The sequence below is a fragment of the Diceros bicornis genome, chromosome 2, assembly GCF_020826845.1.
Source record: "Diceros bicornis minor isolate mBicDic1 chromosome 2, mDicBic1.mat.cur, whole genome shotgun sequence".
Lineage (NCBI taxonomy): Eukaryota > Metazoa > Chordata > Mammalia > Perissodactyla > Rhinocerotidae > Diceros > Diceros bicornis.
In genome coordinates this window covers 87,899,737-87,915,718 of record NC_080741.1, presented here as the reverse complement: position 1 = coordinate 87,915,718, position 15,982 = coordinate 87,899,737, and the positions used below count along the sequence as shown (strand labels likewise).

The 15,982-nt window shown below is 49.6% G+C and overlaps 2 protein-coding genes, 1 non-coding gene and 1 pseudogene across 3 annotated transcripts; 2 read left to right on the top strand and 2 right to left on the bottom strand.

Annotated features, from left to right (window-relative positions):
* The first annotated feature begins 1,789 nt into the window (after positions 1-1,789).
* LOC131421421 (poly(rC)-binding protein 2-like) lies at positions 1,790-4,633 on the top strand (annotated as a pseudogene).
* Positions 4,634-5,697: 1,064 nt separating this feature from the next.
* Positions 5,698-8,652, top strand: LOC131420184 (cullin-associated NEDD8-dissociated protein 2-like). The gene is made up of 2 exons (XM_058566011.1): positions 5,698-5,851; positions 8,026-8,652. The coding sequence occupies exons 1-2, from the start codon at positions 5,744-5,746 to the stop codon at positions 8,248-8,250; spliced, it is 333 nt and encodes a 110-aa protein (XP_058421994.1). The 5' UTR covers positions 5,698-5,743; the 3' UTR covers positions 8,251-8,652.
* A 1,490-nt stretch (positions 8,653-10,142) lies between these two features.
* LOC131420178 (large ribosomal subunit protein eL32) lies at positions 10,143-15,001 on the bottom strand. The gene is made up of 4 exons (XM_058565998.1): positions 14,983-15,001; positions 13,596-13,696; positions 12,789-12,970; positions 10,143-10,320 (listed from the first exon to the last, which is right to left on the bottom strand). The coding sequence occupies exons 2-4, from the start codon at positions 13,689-13,691 to the stop codon at positions 10,191-10,193; spliced, it is 408 nt and encodes a 135-aa protein (XP_058421981.1). The 5' UTR covers positions 13,692-13,696; positions 14,983-15,001; the 3' UTR covers positions 10,143-10,190.
* Positions 13,767-13,906, bottom strand: LOC131421626 (small nucleolar RNA SNORA7). Its single transcript, XR_009223919.1, has one exon. It is a non-coding gene; the product is annotated as a small nucleolar RNA SNORA7 (small nucleolar RNA).
* Positions 15,002-15,982: the final 981 nt, after the last annotated feature.

The window sequence follows — 15,982 nt, the reverse complement described above, 5'->3', positions numbered from 1 at the left end:
AGATCCGCTGGGACCTCATCCGAGAGGTGAGGCCAGGGGGGCCAGAGCCGGAGCCCTCAGGCCTGACCAGTAGGGCTGTGGCAAGGATTAGGGTCAAGCTCCTCAGAGCAGGCGCAGGGGCCACATGGCCTGGGTCAAGTCTGGCCCCTTCACTTCCCAGCTGTGTGACTGTAAAGGGAAAACCCCAGTCTTCCACTTTCTGTGTAGGAAAAAAGCCCAGTTCTTCCCAGTCTCCTTTACCTTTACAGAGAACACTTCGCTTCTGACACTTCTGGTCACCAAATGTGTGGAGGTTTTTCCCACAGCAACAAGCGATTCTTGGCCACTAGCAGGGTGTGCAGGACTTCAACCCAGTTCTGCCAGTCCCTACTCAGAGTGAGCGTCAGATCCCGCAGGTTAAGGGCTCAGTCCCACAAGACTGCCCCCGACCTTCAGATGCCAATTGCAAGCCCAGGTTGTCACCTGTGCTTCTGCAACTGGCTATAGATCGGAGGTTCCAATGACCCCCTCCTTGGGTTCGACTAATTTGCTAGAGTGGCTCACAAAACTCAGAGAAACACTTACTTTTATGAGTTTGTTAAAGGATGTGATCAAGGACACAGATGAACAGCCAGATGGAGAGATACACAGCGGGGAGGTCTGGGAGGGTCCTGAGTGCAGGAGCTCCTGTCCTGATGGAGTTGGGGTGCATCACCCTCGCGGTGTGGATGTGTTCACCAACCTGGAAGCGCTCCGAACCCCATGCCCTTGGGATTTTATGGAGGCTTCCTCACATAGGCATGATCAAGGTGGGGCTGAAAATGCCAAGCTTCTAATCACGGCTTGGTCTTTCTGGTGACCAGCCCCCATCCAGGAGCCCGCCCAGAGTCGCCTCAACAGAACAAAAGCTTCTCCTAGTGCTCCTGTCACGTGGGAATTTACAAGGATTTTAGGAGCCCTGAGCCAGGAACCAGGGGCAGAGACCAATATATTTATTTTCTGTTAGTTCACAGTGACCCCGGCCAGGGCAGCCTGATCTGCTCTGAGTGTTTCTCCTCACACGTTCACATCACAGGGTTTTGAGAAGATCTAAAGAGTTAAATCTCGCAAGTGCTCGGAACTGCTCCTGGCACACAGTCAGCACTCGGTAATGGTGGCTCGCTTGTCACTCAGCACTCAGCAGGTGTTCACGGGGCACCAGCCCTGGGTCCGAGTGCCAGGACTCAGAGCTGGACCAGTTATGGTTTCTGCCACCAGGGAGCTCACGGCCTCCTGAAGGAGAGAGACGCCCACTCTGCTGATTATTTAACTTATTCAGAGCCCACTTGGTGCAGTAAGGATTTAAGGGGCAGAGCAGAGATTAAACGTGATTTAATAGCTAAGTTATCGCACGATGTAACGAAAAGGTCTGAACCACCTGGCGTCAGTGAGGAGGAAACGACTCTGTTTAGAGGGGTTAGGAAAGTTTCCCAAAAAACAGGGCATTTGAGCTGGGCTTTGAGGGGTGAGAAAGAGTTTACCATTAAGAGCAGAGCCTCGCCCAGCCCAGCAGCCGGAGCAGCCACAGCCTGCGCCCTCTCCCACCCACCCCGGCTCTCTTTCCTGCTTCTTCCTCCTCCTCCCCCAGGCCCCTCTTCCTCCTCCGCCCACCGCCGGCCTGCTGGGGGTCCCCCCTCACCTTCCTGCCCCCTGTTGTTCCACCCCCAGCCTCCCATCCTTCCCTTCCCGCCCGCTCCCCTTTCCCCCTCAGTGGCCTCACACCTGCAGTTTTGGGCTTTCACTCCACCAGTGACCAAAGACTTAACCACTTGAAGTCCAGCTCCCCAGAACGCTGCTCGACATGGACACCGGTGTGATTGAGGTGGATTAAGTGTCACTCACCATCCGGCTACTTATGCCTGGAAAGGAAGTTGGCAGTATCATCAGAAAGGAAAGACAATCAGTTAAGAAGATGCGCAAGGAGAGCGGTGCACGTATTAACATCTCAGAAGGGAATTGTCCCGAGAGAATTATTACTTTGGCTGGGCCCACTAATGCCATCTTCAAAGCCTTTGCTATGATCATTGACAAACTGGAAGAGGACATCAGCAGCTCTGGGACCAATAGCACAGGTGCCAGTAGACCCCCAGTCACCCTGAGGCTGGTGGTCCCTGCCTGTCAGTGTGGCTCCCTCACTGGGAAAGGTGGTTGCAAGATCAAGGAAATACGAGCGAGTACTGGGGCTCAGGTCCAGGTGGCAGGGGGTATGCTCCCCAACGCAGCTGAGCGGGCCATCACTGCTGCTGGCATTCCACAGTCCATCACTGAGTGTGTGAAACAGATCTGCGTGGTCATGTTGGAGTCCCCCCGAAGGGCGTGACCATCCCATACTGGCCCAAGCCGTTCAGTTCTCCGGTCATCTTTGCAGGTGGTCAGGACAGGTACAGCAACAGGCAGTGACAGTACGAGCTTTCCCCACACCACTCCGTCCGTGTGCCTCAGCCCTGACCTGGAGGGACCTCTAGAGGCCTATACCATTCAAGGACAATATGCCATTCCACAGCCAGATTTGACCAAGCTGCACCCGTTGGCAGTGCAACAGCCTCCTTTTCCCATGACGCATGGCAACACCGGATTCAGTGGCATTGACTCCAGCTCTCCAGGGGTGAAAGGCTGTTGGGGTTTGGATGCATCTGCTCAGACTACTTCTCATGAACTCACCATTTCAAACGATGTGATGGGCTGCATAATTGAGTGTCAAGGCGCCACAATCAATGAGATCCGTCGGTGTCTCCGGCGCAGATCAAATTGCGAACGCGTTGGAAGGAGCTACTGATGAGTGGGTTACTGTCACTGGATCTGCTGCCGGCATTAGCCTGGCACAGTATCTAATCAATGTCAGGTTGTCCTGGGAGACGGGCGGCTTGGGGAGCAGCCAGAACCATGCAGGTCATCCATTGTCCCTTTCTGCTGTTCATCACCGCCCATGATCTATCTGTGTAGTTTCTGAACAGTCAGCGATGCCAGATTTTAAATAGTTTGTAAATTTTCAGTTTCTACACACTTGATCATCTACTTGTGATTTTTTTAAAGAAAGTGTTTTAATTCCTTTCTCTGTTCAGCTGTGAATTCTGAGATCCATATTTAGTTTTATAAGCTTCTCCCTGTTTTTTTTTTTGGCTCATGAAATTTGTTTTATAAGCTTCTCCCTGTTTTTTTTTGGCTCATGAAATTTGTTTGTCATGGAAATGTAAGAGTGGAATATCAATACATTTCAGTTTAGTTCTGTAATGTCAGGAATTTTTGAAAAAGATTAACAGATGGACTGGAGCTTTTTCTTTGTGAATAGAAAAAAAAAGAAAAAGAGCAGAGAGAGCCTCATGGCTTCCGAGAGACCTGGGTTTTTAATTCTGGTTCAGCTGCTTACTAGCTGTGTGTCCTCGGGCAAGTTAATTAACCTCTCTGAGCCTTAGTTTCTTCATATGTTAAATGGGGTTAATAGTAGCACTGTCTTCCTAGGGCTGTTGTGATGCTTGTGTACAATGTCATCTGTCAAGCACTCAGTACAATGCCTAGCGCATCATAACTGCTCAGTAGATTATGATAGTAATTGTTGTTACTGCCGTTACCATTTGGTGGAAAGGGCATTGCAGGCTGAGCAAAGGCGTGGAGATTGAGTGTATGAGGCATGATTTGGGGGTGGGACACAGGACTCAACAACAGGTGTGGGGTGTGCAGCAGGAACTAGGAGAGGTCTTCCTACACCCTGGGGTCACATCCCCCAACCTTTCGTCATCATTCTTTCCTGCAGGTGGAGATGGGACCCTTCAAGCACACAGTGGACGATGGGCTGGACGTGCGGAAGGCGGCCTTCGAATGCATGTACTCGCTGCTCGAGAGCTGCCTGGGCCAGCTGGACATCTGCGAGTTCCTGAACCATGTGGACGACGGCCTGAAGGACCACGACGATATCCGGGTAGGACAACCCCCTGCTGGACCCACACCCACCCTGCACCAAGGGGACAACCAGGCGCCCCTGGGCCCACTGCTTGTTTTTCCGCCACTCCCTACCCCAAGCACCCCCGTGAAAATAGCTGCTTTGTTCTTTTCCGATAAGAAAAAGAACCCACAGCTCAAACACCTTTGGTGGGCGTCTACACTGGGCAAGCTGTTTGGAAGATAGTTTGGCAATAAGCAGAAAAATTTAGAAATCTCAGACACAGCTGTTGACCCAGCAATTCTGTCTCCATGAACAGAGCCTCTGGACTGATCCCTAAACACGTGCTCGGAGTTTTATGTTCAAGATTGTTCATCACAGCTCTCTGGGGATTGGGAAAAGCTGGCAGTTACCTAAACGTCCATTCACTGGGAGCGGGCTCAGTAGATGGGGTACCTCCAGTCATGGAATTCTAGCAGTGTTAAAAAGAGTCAGCCGGACCTCTGTGTACTGATGTGAAAGATGGCCAAGACCCACTGTCGAGTGATAGAAGTGAGTTGTTTTCATGGGAAATTTTCCCACGCTCGAGCATGTCTTTCTACTCTTCTCGCCCACTCTGGCCACACGCCCCTCTTGCCCGCCCTCCAGGGAGCACAGGACAGAGCTGGGCGTCAGAGCAGCCTTTGGACCCGTGTCCAGGCCCCCTTTGCTGAAGAGGGTGGGTGTGACATCTATTGAGCACCGACAGTTATCTTGTCAAGTCTTCACATTAACCCTTGGAGAGCGAGTCCGTGATGCCCAATTTACAGGGGAGAAACAGCGACCTGGCTGGTTCAGTCGCACACCCCGGGAGTGGAGGAGCTGCAGTCATAGCTTGTGATCGCTAATGCCGTGCTCTCTGCTGCTCTGGCCGCAGTGCTCCTCCTTTGCTGTGGGGCCTGGGGAGATCAGGGCAGAGTGCATAGCTGGTGGCGATGGGTAGGGCATGCATGTGGATTTCAGACAACCATATCATTTTAGGGTCTTGACCATTTTCTTTCTTTCTTTTTAAGATTTTATTTATTTATTTATTTATTTTCCCCCCAAAGCCCCAGTAGATAGTTGTATGTCATAGCTGCACATCCTTCTAGTTGCTGTATGTGGGACGCGGCCTCAGCATGGCCAGAGAAGCGGTGCGTTGGTGCGCGCCCAGGATCCGAACCCAGGCCGCCAGCAGCGGAGCGCGTGCACTTAACCACTAAGCCACAGGGCCGGCCCTAGGGTCTTTACCATTTTCAACAGAGGGCACTGTTATTCTCCTGCAGGCTGAATCCAGGCCTGTAGACGTGTTTAGTTGGCTCACACAGTTGTTGTTGTTGTTTTTAATCAGGTGCCAACACTTAAAAATTGAGAGATTTTACATGAAAATCTGGGTTTCTTTTGAAAACAGTCCAACCCTGGCCACAGTCCCACCTAGCCACAACCGGCTGGAGCTAACTAGCCGCTGTCTGGAGAGTGGACTACTTATTCCTTCCCAGTTCCCACCTGGCCCTCTTTTTCATGCACGGTATCTGCCTGGCCCTGTGGGCATCTGAGCTTGAGAACTGCCGCCTCCTGGTACCTCTCTTATCTGATCCTCCTCAGGACAGCCGAGTGTAGTTGGCATAGTAGGCCTTATCATGCACACTTTACAGATGCGAGAACTGAGGCCCAGAGAGGGTGAGACTCGGGCAGGGCCCTGCAGGAATCAGTGCTGAGTTTGGCACTGAGCTCCGGGTGTGGGTCCAGAGCCTCTGCTCTTCCCCGGGGCCTGCTGCTTTGGGTCCTGGGCCATTTTACCAAGAACTCTGTCTCCTTCCCCCTGGGCAGATGCTGACCTTCATCATGCTCGCTCGATTGGCTACCTTGTGTCCTGCGCCCGTCCTGCAGAGGGTGGACCGGCTCATTGAGCCACTCAGGGCCACCTGCACCGCCAAGGTAAGCCCCCTGCCCAGCCCTGGGTGCACCTGCTGGGTCCTCAGCAGACCGTTCATAGTTACCATTTACCAAGAACTTCCCGCGGTACAGGTGGTGTATGAAGTGCTTCATTTGATTATCAGCGTCACCTTATAAAGTACTTATTCTTACCATCGTACACACAGGGGAACAGAGGCTCAGAGAGGTTAAGTTATTGACCAAGGCTACACAGCTAGTAAACTGCAGAGCTGGGATTCAAACCCAGCTTTATCTCTTTCTTTCATTCATTAAACATTTCCTGGGTGCCAGGCCTTGTGCAAGGTACTAGGGATGCAACATTGAACATGGTAGGCTCCCTCCTCTCACATCCTAATTGGGAAACTGAGTCAGACTCTTAGACAGATGGAAATCATTGATTGATTGACTGATTGATATAGGGCAGAGTTGCTGCTAGACTGGAGTGCCTCAAGAGATCTCGGACTAAGGCCTCATGGAAAGCTGCAGTGTTGGGAACAGAGCCCCGCACGCCCAGGGGTTATCCAGGAGATTCTTGCTGAATGAAAGAACTAATTAGGGTTTTGGAAGGGTGGGGATTAACCAAAAAGAGGGCAGCGTATTTTAGATTGGAGCTTAAAGAGGATACCTGTAGAGCAATGATTTAAGTAGCAAAATCTTTTCCAAAAAACTGAAATCTTATGTGGATGAAACAGATAAAATTAGTAATTTATTTATGGAAACCTGCCTTGTAAATTTCCATTTTTAACATATGCTTAGTATGAAGTTAATCAAAGAAAACAGTGGTTCTGCAGGGCCACTGAACTCTGGGCAGTCTCAGCGGCCAAATTGTCTCGTTTTCTTTGAACTGGACAGCATGGAGAAAAGTCCCAGTCACAGGGAGGAGCTGCCAGTGGCACTGCAGAGTCAGGAGACCCCTTCACTCACTTTGATCTGAGGCCCACCCACACAAAAGCCAGTCAGTCTGGCTGCTGAGAGGATGCCGTGGTGATGAGAGCTTGTCACATCCACTTCCCCTCACCCACAATTCTGAAACCTACCAAGCTCTGGAAACCAAAAGCTTTTTAGTAACTTGTTTGGCAACAAAACTTGACTTGAACTAGCATGAGGCTGTTTATAACTTTTATTTCTCTCTTATTGTCATATTCATAATATTCTTAAATTTTTCATAAATTTAGTGGGGGAAATATTAATGTATTTGATTACAGAATATTGTACCAGACCCATGTTATCTGTACAGTATCACTTTCCTAAAACCCCCCAAAATCCCAAATTTGAAAAGCACATCTGGCCCCAAGGGTTTCAGAGAAAGGGTAATGGACCTGTATTAAGTCATTAACCCTCATGGTAACTCTGTGAAAAGGAGGCTCTTATTTATAGATGGGGAAGTGAGGCTCAAAGAAGTGACCACCTGAAGTCACAGCTCTACAGAGCAGAGCCATTCAAACCCAGGACTGTCCAACCCCAACGCCAAGTTCTTAACCACTAGACTCTTTATGGAAGAGCCTAAGTGTTGTCTGGGCCAAGTCGTGGAGGGCCTTGAGAGGCAAGCAGAAGGAATCTGGACTTTATTCCATAAGCAGTGGGGGGTTCCCGAGATTCTCTGAGTAAGTGGGAGACGGTGGGGGATGGGGAAACAGAAAGCAGGCAAGGCAGTCTGGGACATTGATTCTCGAGCTGCCTTCTGCAGAATGGACTGCAGGGGCAGGGACTTGGGTGGGCGAAGAGGCCAGCTCGAGCCGGTCACAGTAATCCATTCATGCAGTTAAGTCATATGGTACCAAGAGCCTGTGTGCAGCACAGTAGATAAAGCTAAGTTGATGCCTCCTTTCAGGGGAAGGAGACAATTAACTGAGCACTTTACAGCAATTGTCACCATGAACTTATTTATTAACGAAAATGGGCAATTTACATCAGCTGGTCAGAGGCCCCTTAGGTGACATGGGAGCTGATCTGAACGACAGAGAACCACCTTCTGAGGAAAGGAGCCAGTGTAAAAGCCCAGAGGTGGAGGAAGGCTTCAGGAGGCTGGAACCACAGGAGCCCGAAGCAGGGGAGTGTGCAGTTTTAAGCTGGCGAGGATCACAGCTGGTCACGAGGAAACAAGGCCCAGTGAGGAGGCTGTGGTGCAAGGCCAGGTCAGTAAAGGACGGCTCGTTGTTCACTGTTTCTGGCTTTAGGTCAAAGCTGGTTCCGTGAAGCAGGAGTTTGAGAAGCAAGATGAACTGAAGCGCTCTGCGATGAGGGCAGTGGCCGCCCTGCTGACCATCCCTGAAGTGGGGAAAAGCCCCATCATGGCCGACTTTTCTTCTCAAATCCGATCCGACCCTCAACTCGCAGGCCTCTTCGAAAGCATCCAGGATTCTGCTTCAGCCCCCAGCACAGACTCAATGGAGCTCAGCTAGTCCTCCCCCAGTCCCCAGGTGGGCCCTTACTCAAGAGAAGGGGGCCTGTCCAAGTCTGAGGCCTCTACTTTTGCCCTTTCATCTCACTGGGGGCACTCTTGCTCCTGGTCGGGGCTTACAGCGCCTTCTCCAGGGACCCCAACTCAGGCCCCCAGCTCCGGAGCTGCAAGGCTACCAGCAGTTGAGCCCTTTAATTCAGGACAGTCATTCAAACACAACACAGAGTTTCCATGACTCCCTCGAAGATGGATGTGTCTTTACACTGCCCTGGTCCCTTCAAACTGGGGAGGGCCTGCCTCACAACGTCCTAGGTAGTATTTAGAGATACTCCCGCGCTCACAGCTGCAGAGGGCTGGGAGGCAGCGTGCTGGCCTTCCTTCCCACTAGTATTCCAGATTTACCACTCACACCACTCCAATTTCTTCACCTCACTTGATCTGATGTGCCAAAAATTAGTGCTTTGGCTGGGCACCTTAAAAACTCAGATAATTCTGAGATTCATATTTTAGAATTCAAAATGCTTTACTTCTAATTGGCAGTGATGAATCGGAAGTACGGGTTTTTTGCAGGGGGAGGTGGGTGCGGTAGGGAATTAGATCTAATGTTTTTTTTTCCTAATTTCAAAACTCTCATGTAGCAAACCGGCAAAGAGGAGAGCACAAAGACAAGTTCAAACCACCTTTCACGTCACCCCACCTAGGCATAACCAGTTGGTTGGTGTCCTTCTGAGGAAGGTTTTGAACATGTTGTTTCTAGTTTTTAGTATCGAGGACACAGAGATATTAAGCAACAGGCCAGAGAATTTTCTGTGCTATCCCAGCCTAACAAAGGAGAGATCCTAAATTGTCACTGTTGTCTCTGCACAATTCCTCTCCCCAATAGAGCACTATCAGTCTACCTCCCAAGTCAATTTACAGAAATCACGGAAATGACCAACAATTTACTCAACAACTGTTTCCGACTAGGTTTTGAACAGGTGGTCGTCAACCTGTAAGACATGTGTCTACTGAACTAAGGGACTTAAGTCCCATCATGCCTAGCACACCAAGAAAACGATCAGTGTAGTATTTCTGCTCAGTTGACCAGGATAGTGAAAACAAAAACACCCGATAAGCATTGGTCTTGTACTAGAGTACCACATGCTATACCCATGTGACCTACAGTGCCACTTAATACCATTTCTCGGAGAAGCGGTATCATAACCTTATCATTAAACCAGCTAAATTCTAGCTATCGTTGCTTAAGGTTTAGGGCTGTAGTTGAAAAGGGAGCTTGATTGATTTTACCAATCAAGAGGCCCGTCACCATTACCATTAGTTAAGGATCCCACACCTTCAGAAACCGTTCACTTCTGCCTGAAGCAGCAGGCTGGGGCAGGTCACAGGAGGGAGACTGGAAGACACTTTTAAGGCTGCTATTACATAGTGGAGAGATTTGTGTGTCATCCTGTTGTATATTTTTGGATAGAAGCTATAGGGTGCTATTCTAGCACCAAATAAGCATTTCAGGGAGTAAGAAAAAATTCATCTGGATCCTTTCGTGCACATGTTCTCAATCTTCACAAGAACCACAGAGGGTAACTGTTACCCAGCTTGACAAACTGAGGCTAAGAGTGACTACTTGCTCCGAGCTGCAAGGTCCTTTAATCAAGGGTCTCAGAACCTACCTTGGTCTGAGGGCCAAGCCTCCCCCCTCTTCCCCAGCCCCGACTGGAGCCAACCAAGGCTGGTCTGGGCACCTGAGGTCTGTGCCCTGTGAAGGACCGAGTATCCTTTACCAACTCCTTCCAAATGGAAGATTCCACAGAGCATCAACAGGCAAAAGAACAGTCCCTGTGACAAGTTGTCAAAGTAAGAAACTGAACAGTAAAACAAAGGCGGGAATGCCAGATGGCAGTTTTATGGTTTTATTAACACAAATACAATGTGCACGCGAGCTGTCTATTCATTTTCTTCGCTGCGCAGCCTGGCATTGGGATTGGTGACTCTGATGGCCAGCTGGGCTGCTCTTTCCACAATGGCTTTGCGGTTCTTGGAGGAGACGTTGTGAGCAATCTCAGCACAGTAAGATCTGGAAGAGAATCAGTGAGTGGGTAAGGAGCAAGCCAGCCTGGGAATACACAACACTGGGAACGCAATGGCTTTGGTCCCTTCACCTCCAGAGCCACAGTACTGAGCAAAGAGGGTGCTGGTAAATGGCTGCTGAACGAGACCTGCACGCCCCAAATCACCACTCCCCTAATTCCATGGTACTGGCAGGAAGACTCTCGAGGTGTTCCCTGGTAGTGACACAAAGCACTCTCATTGTCCCCTCTCACCTAGTCCTCACAGCAGCCTTATAATCCAGGTATTGCCTCCATTCTACAGACAAGGAAACCAAGGCCCACCAAGGTGGAAGTGAATTCCCAAGTCACACATTAAGTAAGGGACAGGGTCAGGAGAGCTCAGCCCAGCTCCAGGTTCAAAGGTTCTCCTGCCCTCAGTCCTTCTGGCCAAGCTGCCCAGCTCAGGGCAGTCTCAGGAGCTTGGACTTGCCCGTGAAAAGTTTTGAAACTCTCTGCAAAGGAATCAAGAGTATCTAACCCAACAATTTGATTAAGCCAAGGGCTCCCTGGCTCAGACCATAAACATTTTACCTGTTTGACTGCTGTGACAAAGTTGAGAAGTAACATTGCCTAAAGTTACCCAGCGAGTAACAACACCTAACATGTCACGAGTACCTGTGTGCCAGATACCGTTCTAACTCATGCATTACTCACAGCTACATGTGCCCCAGTTTGATAACAAAGTGGCCTAATGAGCACATTTCAGGAAGGAGAATTTACGAAGCCACCACCAGTAGATTAAGAAAAGACACTCTACCCCTGGACAAATTTCATTAAAGAGGAGACTGTAAGGAGTGATTAAATGAGGCAGTAGGCATACACACAGTTCTTTTCAAGAGCTCTGTAGGAAAACATCTTAACAGCGAGACAACCAAATCCAGACAAAGAATTTTCTTGTTGTACATAAAGAAGTCCGTTCAAGCTCAAAGTAGCTATATTTTAAAATGTCCCCTAAATCTTTGTTTTCAAGATTTAAGTGGTATCACACTTTTCAAAAACTCCTCAGGTCCTTGTCTGTAGGTGTATTTAATAATCATGATCACACTGTACATACCATTTTAAATACTTAATACTTAAATACATATCATTTTAAATAGCCTGTTGGGCATTTTCCATACATGACAATTATTTTTAATGTATGCATAACAGTCCACCCAGTGCTTGTACTCCCACCATTCACTAATATTTTCAATTGTTCAGTTGCTGCTACAATGATCAGCTTATAAAGTTTCCCTGCTTTTCAATCATTTAAGCATAAATGCCACAAAATGGAACTTGTGGATTAAAGATCATAGATTCAGAGTTTTTCTATGGCTCTTGGCAGATAAAAACTGCCAAGTTGCTGCTACTAAAAAAGAGTATCTTTATGGCAACCAGCAACATCTGCACTGTAATCATCTTGCTACACAACAGGCATTAAATTGCATCTTTCTGTCATAATTCTCTATCAACCTGCTTCTTGCTGCTTGGGCAACCACCATTAATCCCTATGCTCCTCTTTTCTAAAGCAAATTTCCAGCGTTTCAACACCTGGTTAAACTTCCAACCTAGAAACTCAACCAAGGTGAGAATAATGGTTTCATTCATTTTTATTACTTGTGTCTACAATCACTATAGATAAAAGGTCTTTGTAAACACGCACACACTCAGATGTTACTAGTCAGTCACCCTCTCGCCACATCCTTTCTGATTTAGGACAATCCAGGTTTTTAGCTTCTGCTTCACAGGAAAGGAAGAAAATAAACTGTCCTCTGCTGAACCAAAAAATACCATTCCCTCCAATCTAGAGTCAAGGTGTCTAAATCTCTTCCCTTGAGAAATCTTTTCTCATCCTACTGCTCCACTTTTGGCCTACGCAGACCGAAAAAGTCTCTTACACACACAGCTCACCAAGTGTCTAACTTTCTCAAAACACTTGCAAGTTAACACTGTGAACGCTCCATGCATCTCTACAACTTTGTGTAGGCCATCCTCTCTGCCTGCAAACAAAGTCCTCCCTCCTCTCCTCCGCCTCAGATCACACTGAGCTCTACATCAGGCAGCAATTGGTCTATTCCTGTGGCATTTTGAAGATACCCGTGGCTCCGGCGTGGAGTGCCCCTTAGCTCTGGGGCGATATTTGTTCTCCTCACTGCCTCTCGCATAAATAAATAAAGTTCTCGAAATGACTGCCAACACGATACTGCAGTGTTCGTAGTGTCAAGCAAAGTCCTTCTCTTTCCAGGTCTTAGATGTCCACACTTCTCAGGACAAGTTGTCTGGCTCCGCCCCCTCCAGCAAAAGAAGCATTGTGAAGTCCCCAACAAGCATTCTCGAAGCTCCTGGGAGAATATGCAACTCCTCTAAGTGCATTCTAAAAGGTCTAGAACCCCTGCCAAAACTGCTCACAGAGATGTAGACTTCTGACACCTGAGCCCTGTGGGACCCAACTCACTTGTTGCACATCAGCAGCACTTCCAGCTCCTTGACGTTGTGGACTAGGAACTTCCGGAAGCCGCTGGGCAGCATGTGCTTTGTTTTCTTGTTGCTCCCATAACCAATGTTGGGCATCAAGATCTGGCCCTTGAATCTTCTGCGCACCCTATTGTCAATGCCTCTGGGTTTCCGCCAGTTACGCTGAAAGAAAACACAGGAAGGTCAGGGTCTGCGTGGACTGCCAACTCTTCCCTTTGGAGGAAAAACAGGACCAAATGAAAAGGAAACATGGCAAACAGTAGCTGTCCTTGGGTAACAGAGTTTCACTACTTCTTTATATATTTTGGTGGAAAAAGATGAGGCTCCTACATCTGACCACCAGGAATATAGACCCCCATCCACTCCTCCTAAGCAAAGGAAAAGCAGACTACATATGGATGGGACGTGAGGGGACTGTGTATACAGTGAGATGAAGAGCGTGGGCTTTGACACTGCACTCAAGACCTAAGTCTGCTCATCTATGAAATAAGGATTATCTACCTCTCATACTGTCACGAGGCCACCTGAAATATGATACAAGTACAAGCCTCTAGACACCTCACAACAGCCAAGTGTCCCTCGTCATTTAAATTTGAGTTTATACATCAAAAGACGGAGTGGCAGGAAGGCACACTCAGGGAGACCCGGGTTTCTGCCCAGTGCTCTTCCAGCACCAGCCCGGTTCATCTGCCGACAGTAACCTTCCCACTAGACGTCAGAAACCCAACAGCCCATTGAAGAACCCCTTCTTCACCCCAACACACACTTCCATCCCAGGGCCATATACCTTAATTTTGACATATCGGTCTGACTGGTGCCGAATGAACTTCTTGGTCCTCTTTTTGACGATCTTGGGCTTCACGAGGGGTCTGAGGGCAGCCATGACGCCTTCAAGAAAGAGGCAGAGACTGTGTCCAATTAGAGCCCTGGAAGGAGGCCTTCTTGCCCAGGGCTTGAACATTGTTGCAGAGTGTCTTCCAATCACCAGCTACTGAGACAGCTGGGAATGGAATGGGTCCCTCTGCCAGGCTTGCTTTCCCTCCCGTCTCCGAAGCTGGCAGAGTACTAGCCACTCTCCAGACGCGATCCTGGGAGGTGAGGGGTCACGTCACCCACTCAAAGCCAAGAAGGAACGCCAAGAGCTGACCTAAAACGTTCTCAGCTTAACAGGGGCAACAGACGCCACTCCACAAAGTGTCCCACCCCCCAGATGGTCCCATTTCATTTTAGTTATGCAGGCCTTGGGGAATTTACGTGAACCCGAGTCCGGTTTCTCACTTGTAAAATGAGATATTGCACACTGAATGCTTGCAGTGCCCGGACCAAGAGGGTCAGTAAATAGAAACCTATCGTTCCCCCAGGTGCTGCTGCTCTGCAGTATGCTCAGACGCGCTATACAAAACCAGGACGTGCTTCTAAAACGCCTCTAGGTCTGAACATACTGTTCTACCTGGATCTCATCTGAGTATCAGCGTAACAGCGACCTTCCTCGAGGTGGCCTTCCCAGCTACCCTATTTTCGTCTACTGCAGCCACTTTTTATTCTCTTCTCAGCGATCAATTTCTTTCGGCACACAGTAGGTACTCAATGAACATGTGTTCAATTAGGGAATGACTCCTTCCGCGCCCCGCGCCATGATTTCCTCGAAAACAAGGACGCGGTTTCATATTCCCAGAGGTGCTGACCCGCTACCAGAACTTCCGTGAACTGAGCGAGCCCACTCGCAGCTCGTATTTTCTTTCTTTTTTTTTTTTTCGGCGATCCCGCAGCAGCAGCAGCCCCAGGCCCCGACACTGGAGGGAGGGCGCGTGGGGCAGCGGAAGCAGAAGGACACACGTGGGCAGACAGCACCAAGCGCGGTGATGGATCCGAGGACCGAGCCCAGGGCCGTCAGGACGGAACCCCCGGCCGCCCCAGCGGCCCCCTTAGTCCGGCCCCAACAGGCGCCCCGCGCCCCCAGGGCCGGGACTAGCGGCCTCCCCAGGAGGGCAAGCGCCCGGGAAGCGAACTTCAGTCACTCGCCGGCCGCCTCGCTCTGCTCCTGCTCGCGCTCCAGCCAGCCGACAAGGACGGTGCCCACCGAGGCGACCGCTGAAGGACAGGCCTGCCCACCACGGGGCGATGGGACCGGACGCGGACTGAAGAGACGCGCACGGCGAAGCATCAAGACTCACCGAACGGAGAGGGCAGCCGCCGCGGGACCAGCGCGAGGAAGAGAGGGCGAGGCGGCGCGCGAGGGCTGACGGGACTCAGCCCTCAGGTCCTGGCAGGGAACAGCGAGCGCTTCCGGCTCTCGGTCCTCCAAAGAAAATAGACACGCCAGAGAAGTAACAGTGAAAAAGTCGAGCGCTGCCTGTGTCTTCCTAGGGTGTAGTATCCGGGAGTAGTACTGAACGTTTTTCATACTGCCGTTGGGACTGCGTAGAAAATCTGGAATTCTTTCTGAGCTTCTAGGACCTGATGGCGGGCATCCGCTTCCGCCATGAGTCGGTGCCGCTCTGCCGGAGAATAATCCAATTTTCAGATTATTTCCCCCGCGTTTCTTCTGCTCCAAAGTGCGCCTCTTAGTGGCCAAGAGGGAGCAAAACAAAGACTTCGAATGATTCCCTCACGTGAATTTAAACAGCAATGAAAGTATAACAGCTGCCGTCCAATGGGGTTTACTATCCTTCCCACAATTCTGAGGTGGTTCTATTATTTTCCCTATTTTACATGTGTAGAGTGTGAAGTTTGGAGATTTGAGTCCAAACATCCACACTTCTAACCGTTAGGATAAACTGCCTAGTTTTTCATTGTTCTTGGTTTGTTTTGCTTCACTTTTGTTTTTAAGATTATTGTGAAAATTGAATTTCAGGAGAAAAAAATGCCCCTTGATTCCACAACTCGAACGTAATACAGGTGTCATCAGGGATCTTGACCAGGTAGTTCCAGGGGCCAGCTGGAGACAGAAGCTCAACGGATTGTATTGCTGACTGAATGAGAAGCGAGAAGGGAAGGAAGCGAGTGTGGACAACTCCTCCATGAGATTTGACTGTGAAGGGAAGGGGAGTTGGAGGAGACCAGAGAGGTGAGACGAAAAGTGAAGTGAAACGGCCTGTCCGAGGTGACACAGCTGGCAAGCAGGATTGAGACCAAAACCCCGCTGTGTCCGTGACTGTACCACACCTCACGGAT

Bases quoted from the DNA above. Each gene is read 5' to 3' on its own strand.
- LOC131420178 (XM_058565998.1), bottom strand. From the start codon at position 13,691: ATGGCTGCCCTCAGACCCCTCGTGAAGCCCAAGATCGTCAAAAAGAGG. The intron at 12,971-13,595 runs GTATATGGCCCT...GTTTTCTTTCAG, and splicing joins ACCGATATGTCAAAATTAAG to CGTAACTGGCGGAAACCCAG. The intron at 10,321-12,788 runs GTGAGTTGGGTC...ATTCTCTTCCAG, and splicing joins GTGCTGCTGATGTGCAACAA to ATCTTACTGTGCTGAGATTG.
- LOC131420184 (XM_058566011.1), top strand. From the start codon at position 5,744: ATGCTGACCTTCATCATGCTCGCTCGATTGGCTACCTTGTGTCCTGCG. The intron at 5,852-8,025 runs GTAAGCCCCCTG...TTCTGGCTTTAG, and splicing joins GGGCCACCTGCACCGCCAAG to GTCAAAGCTGGTTCCGTGAA.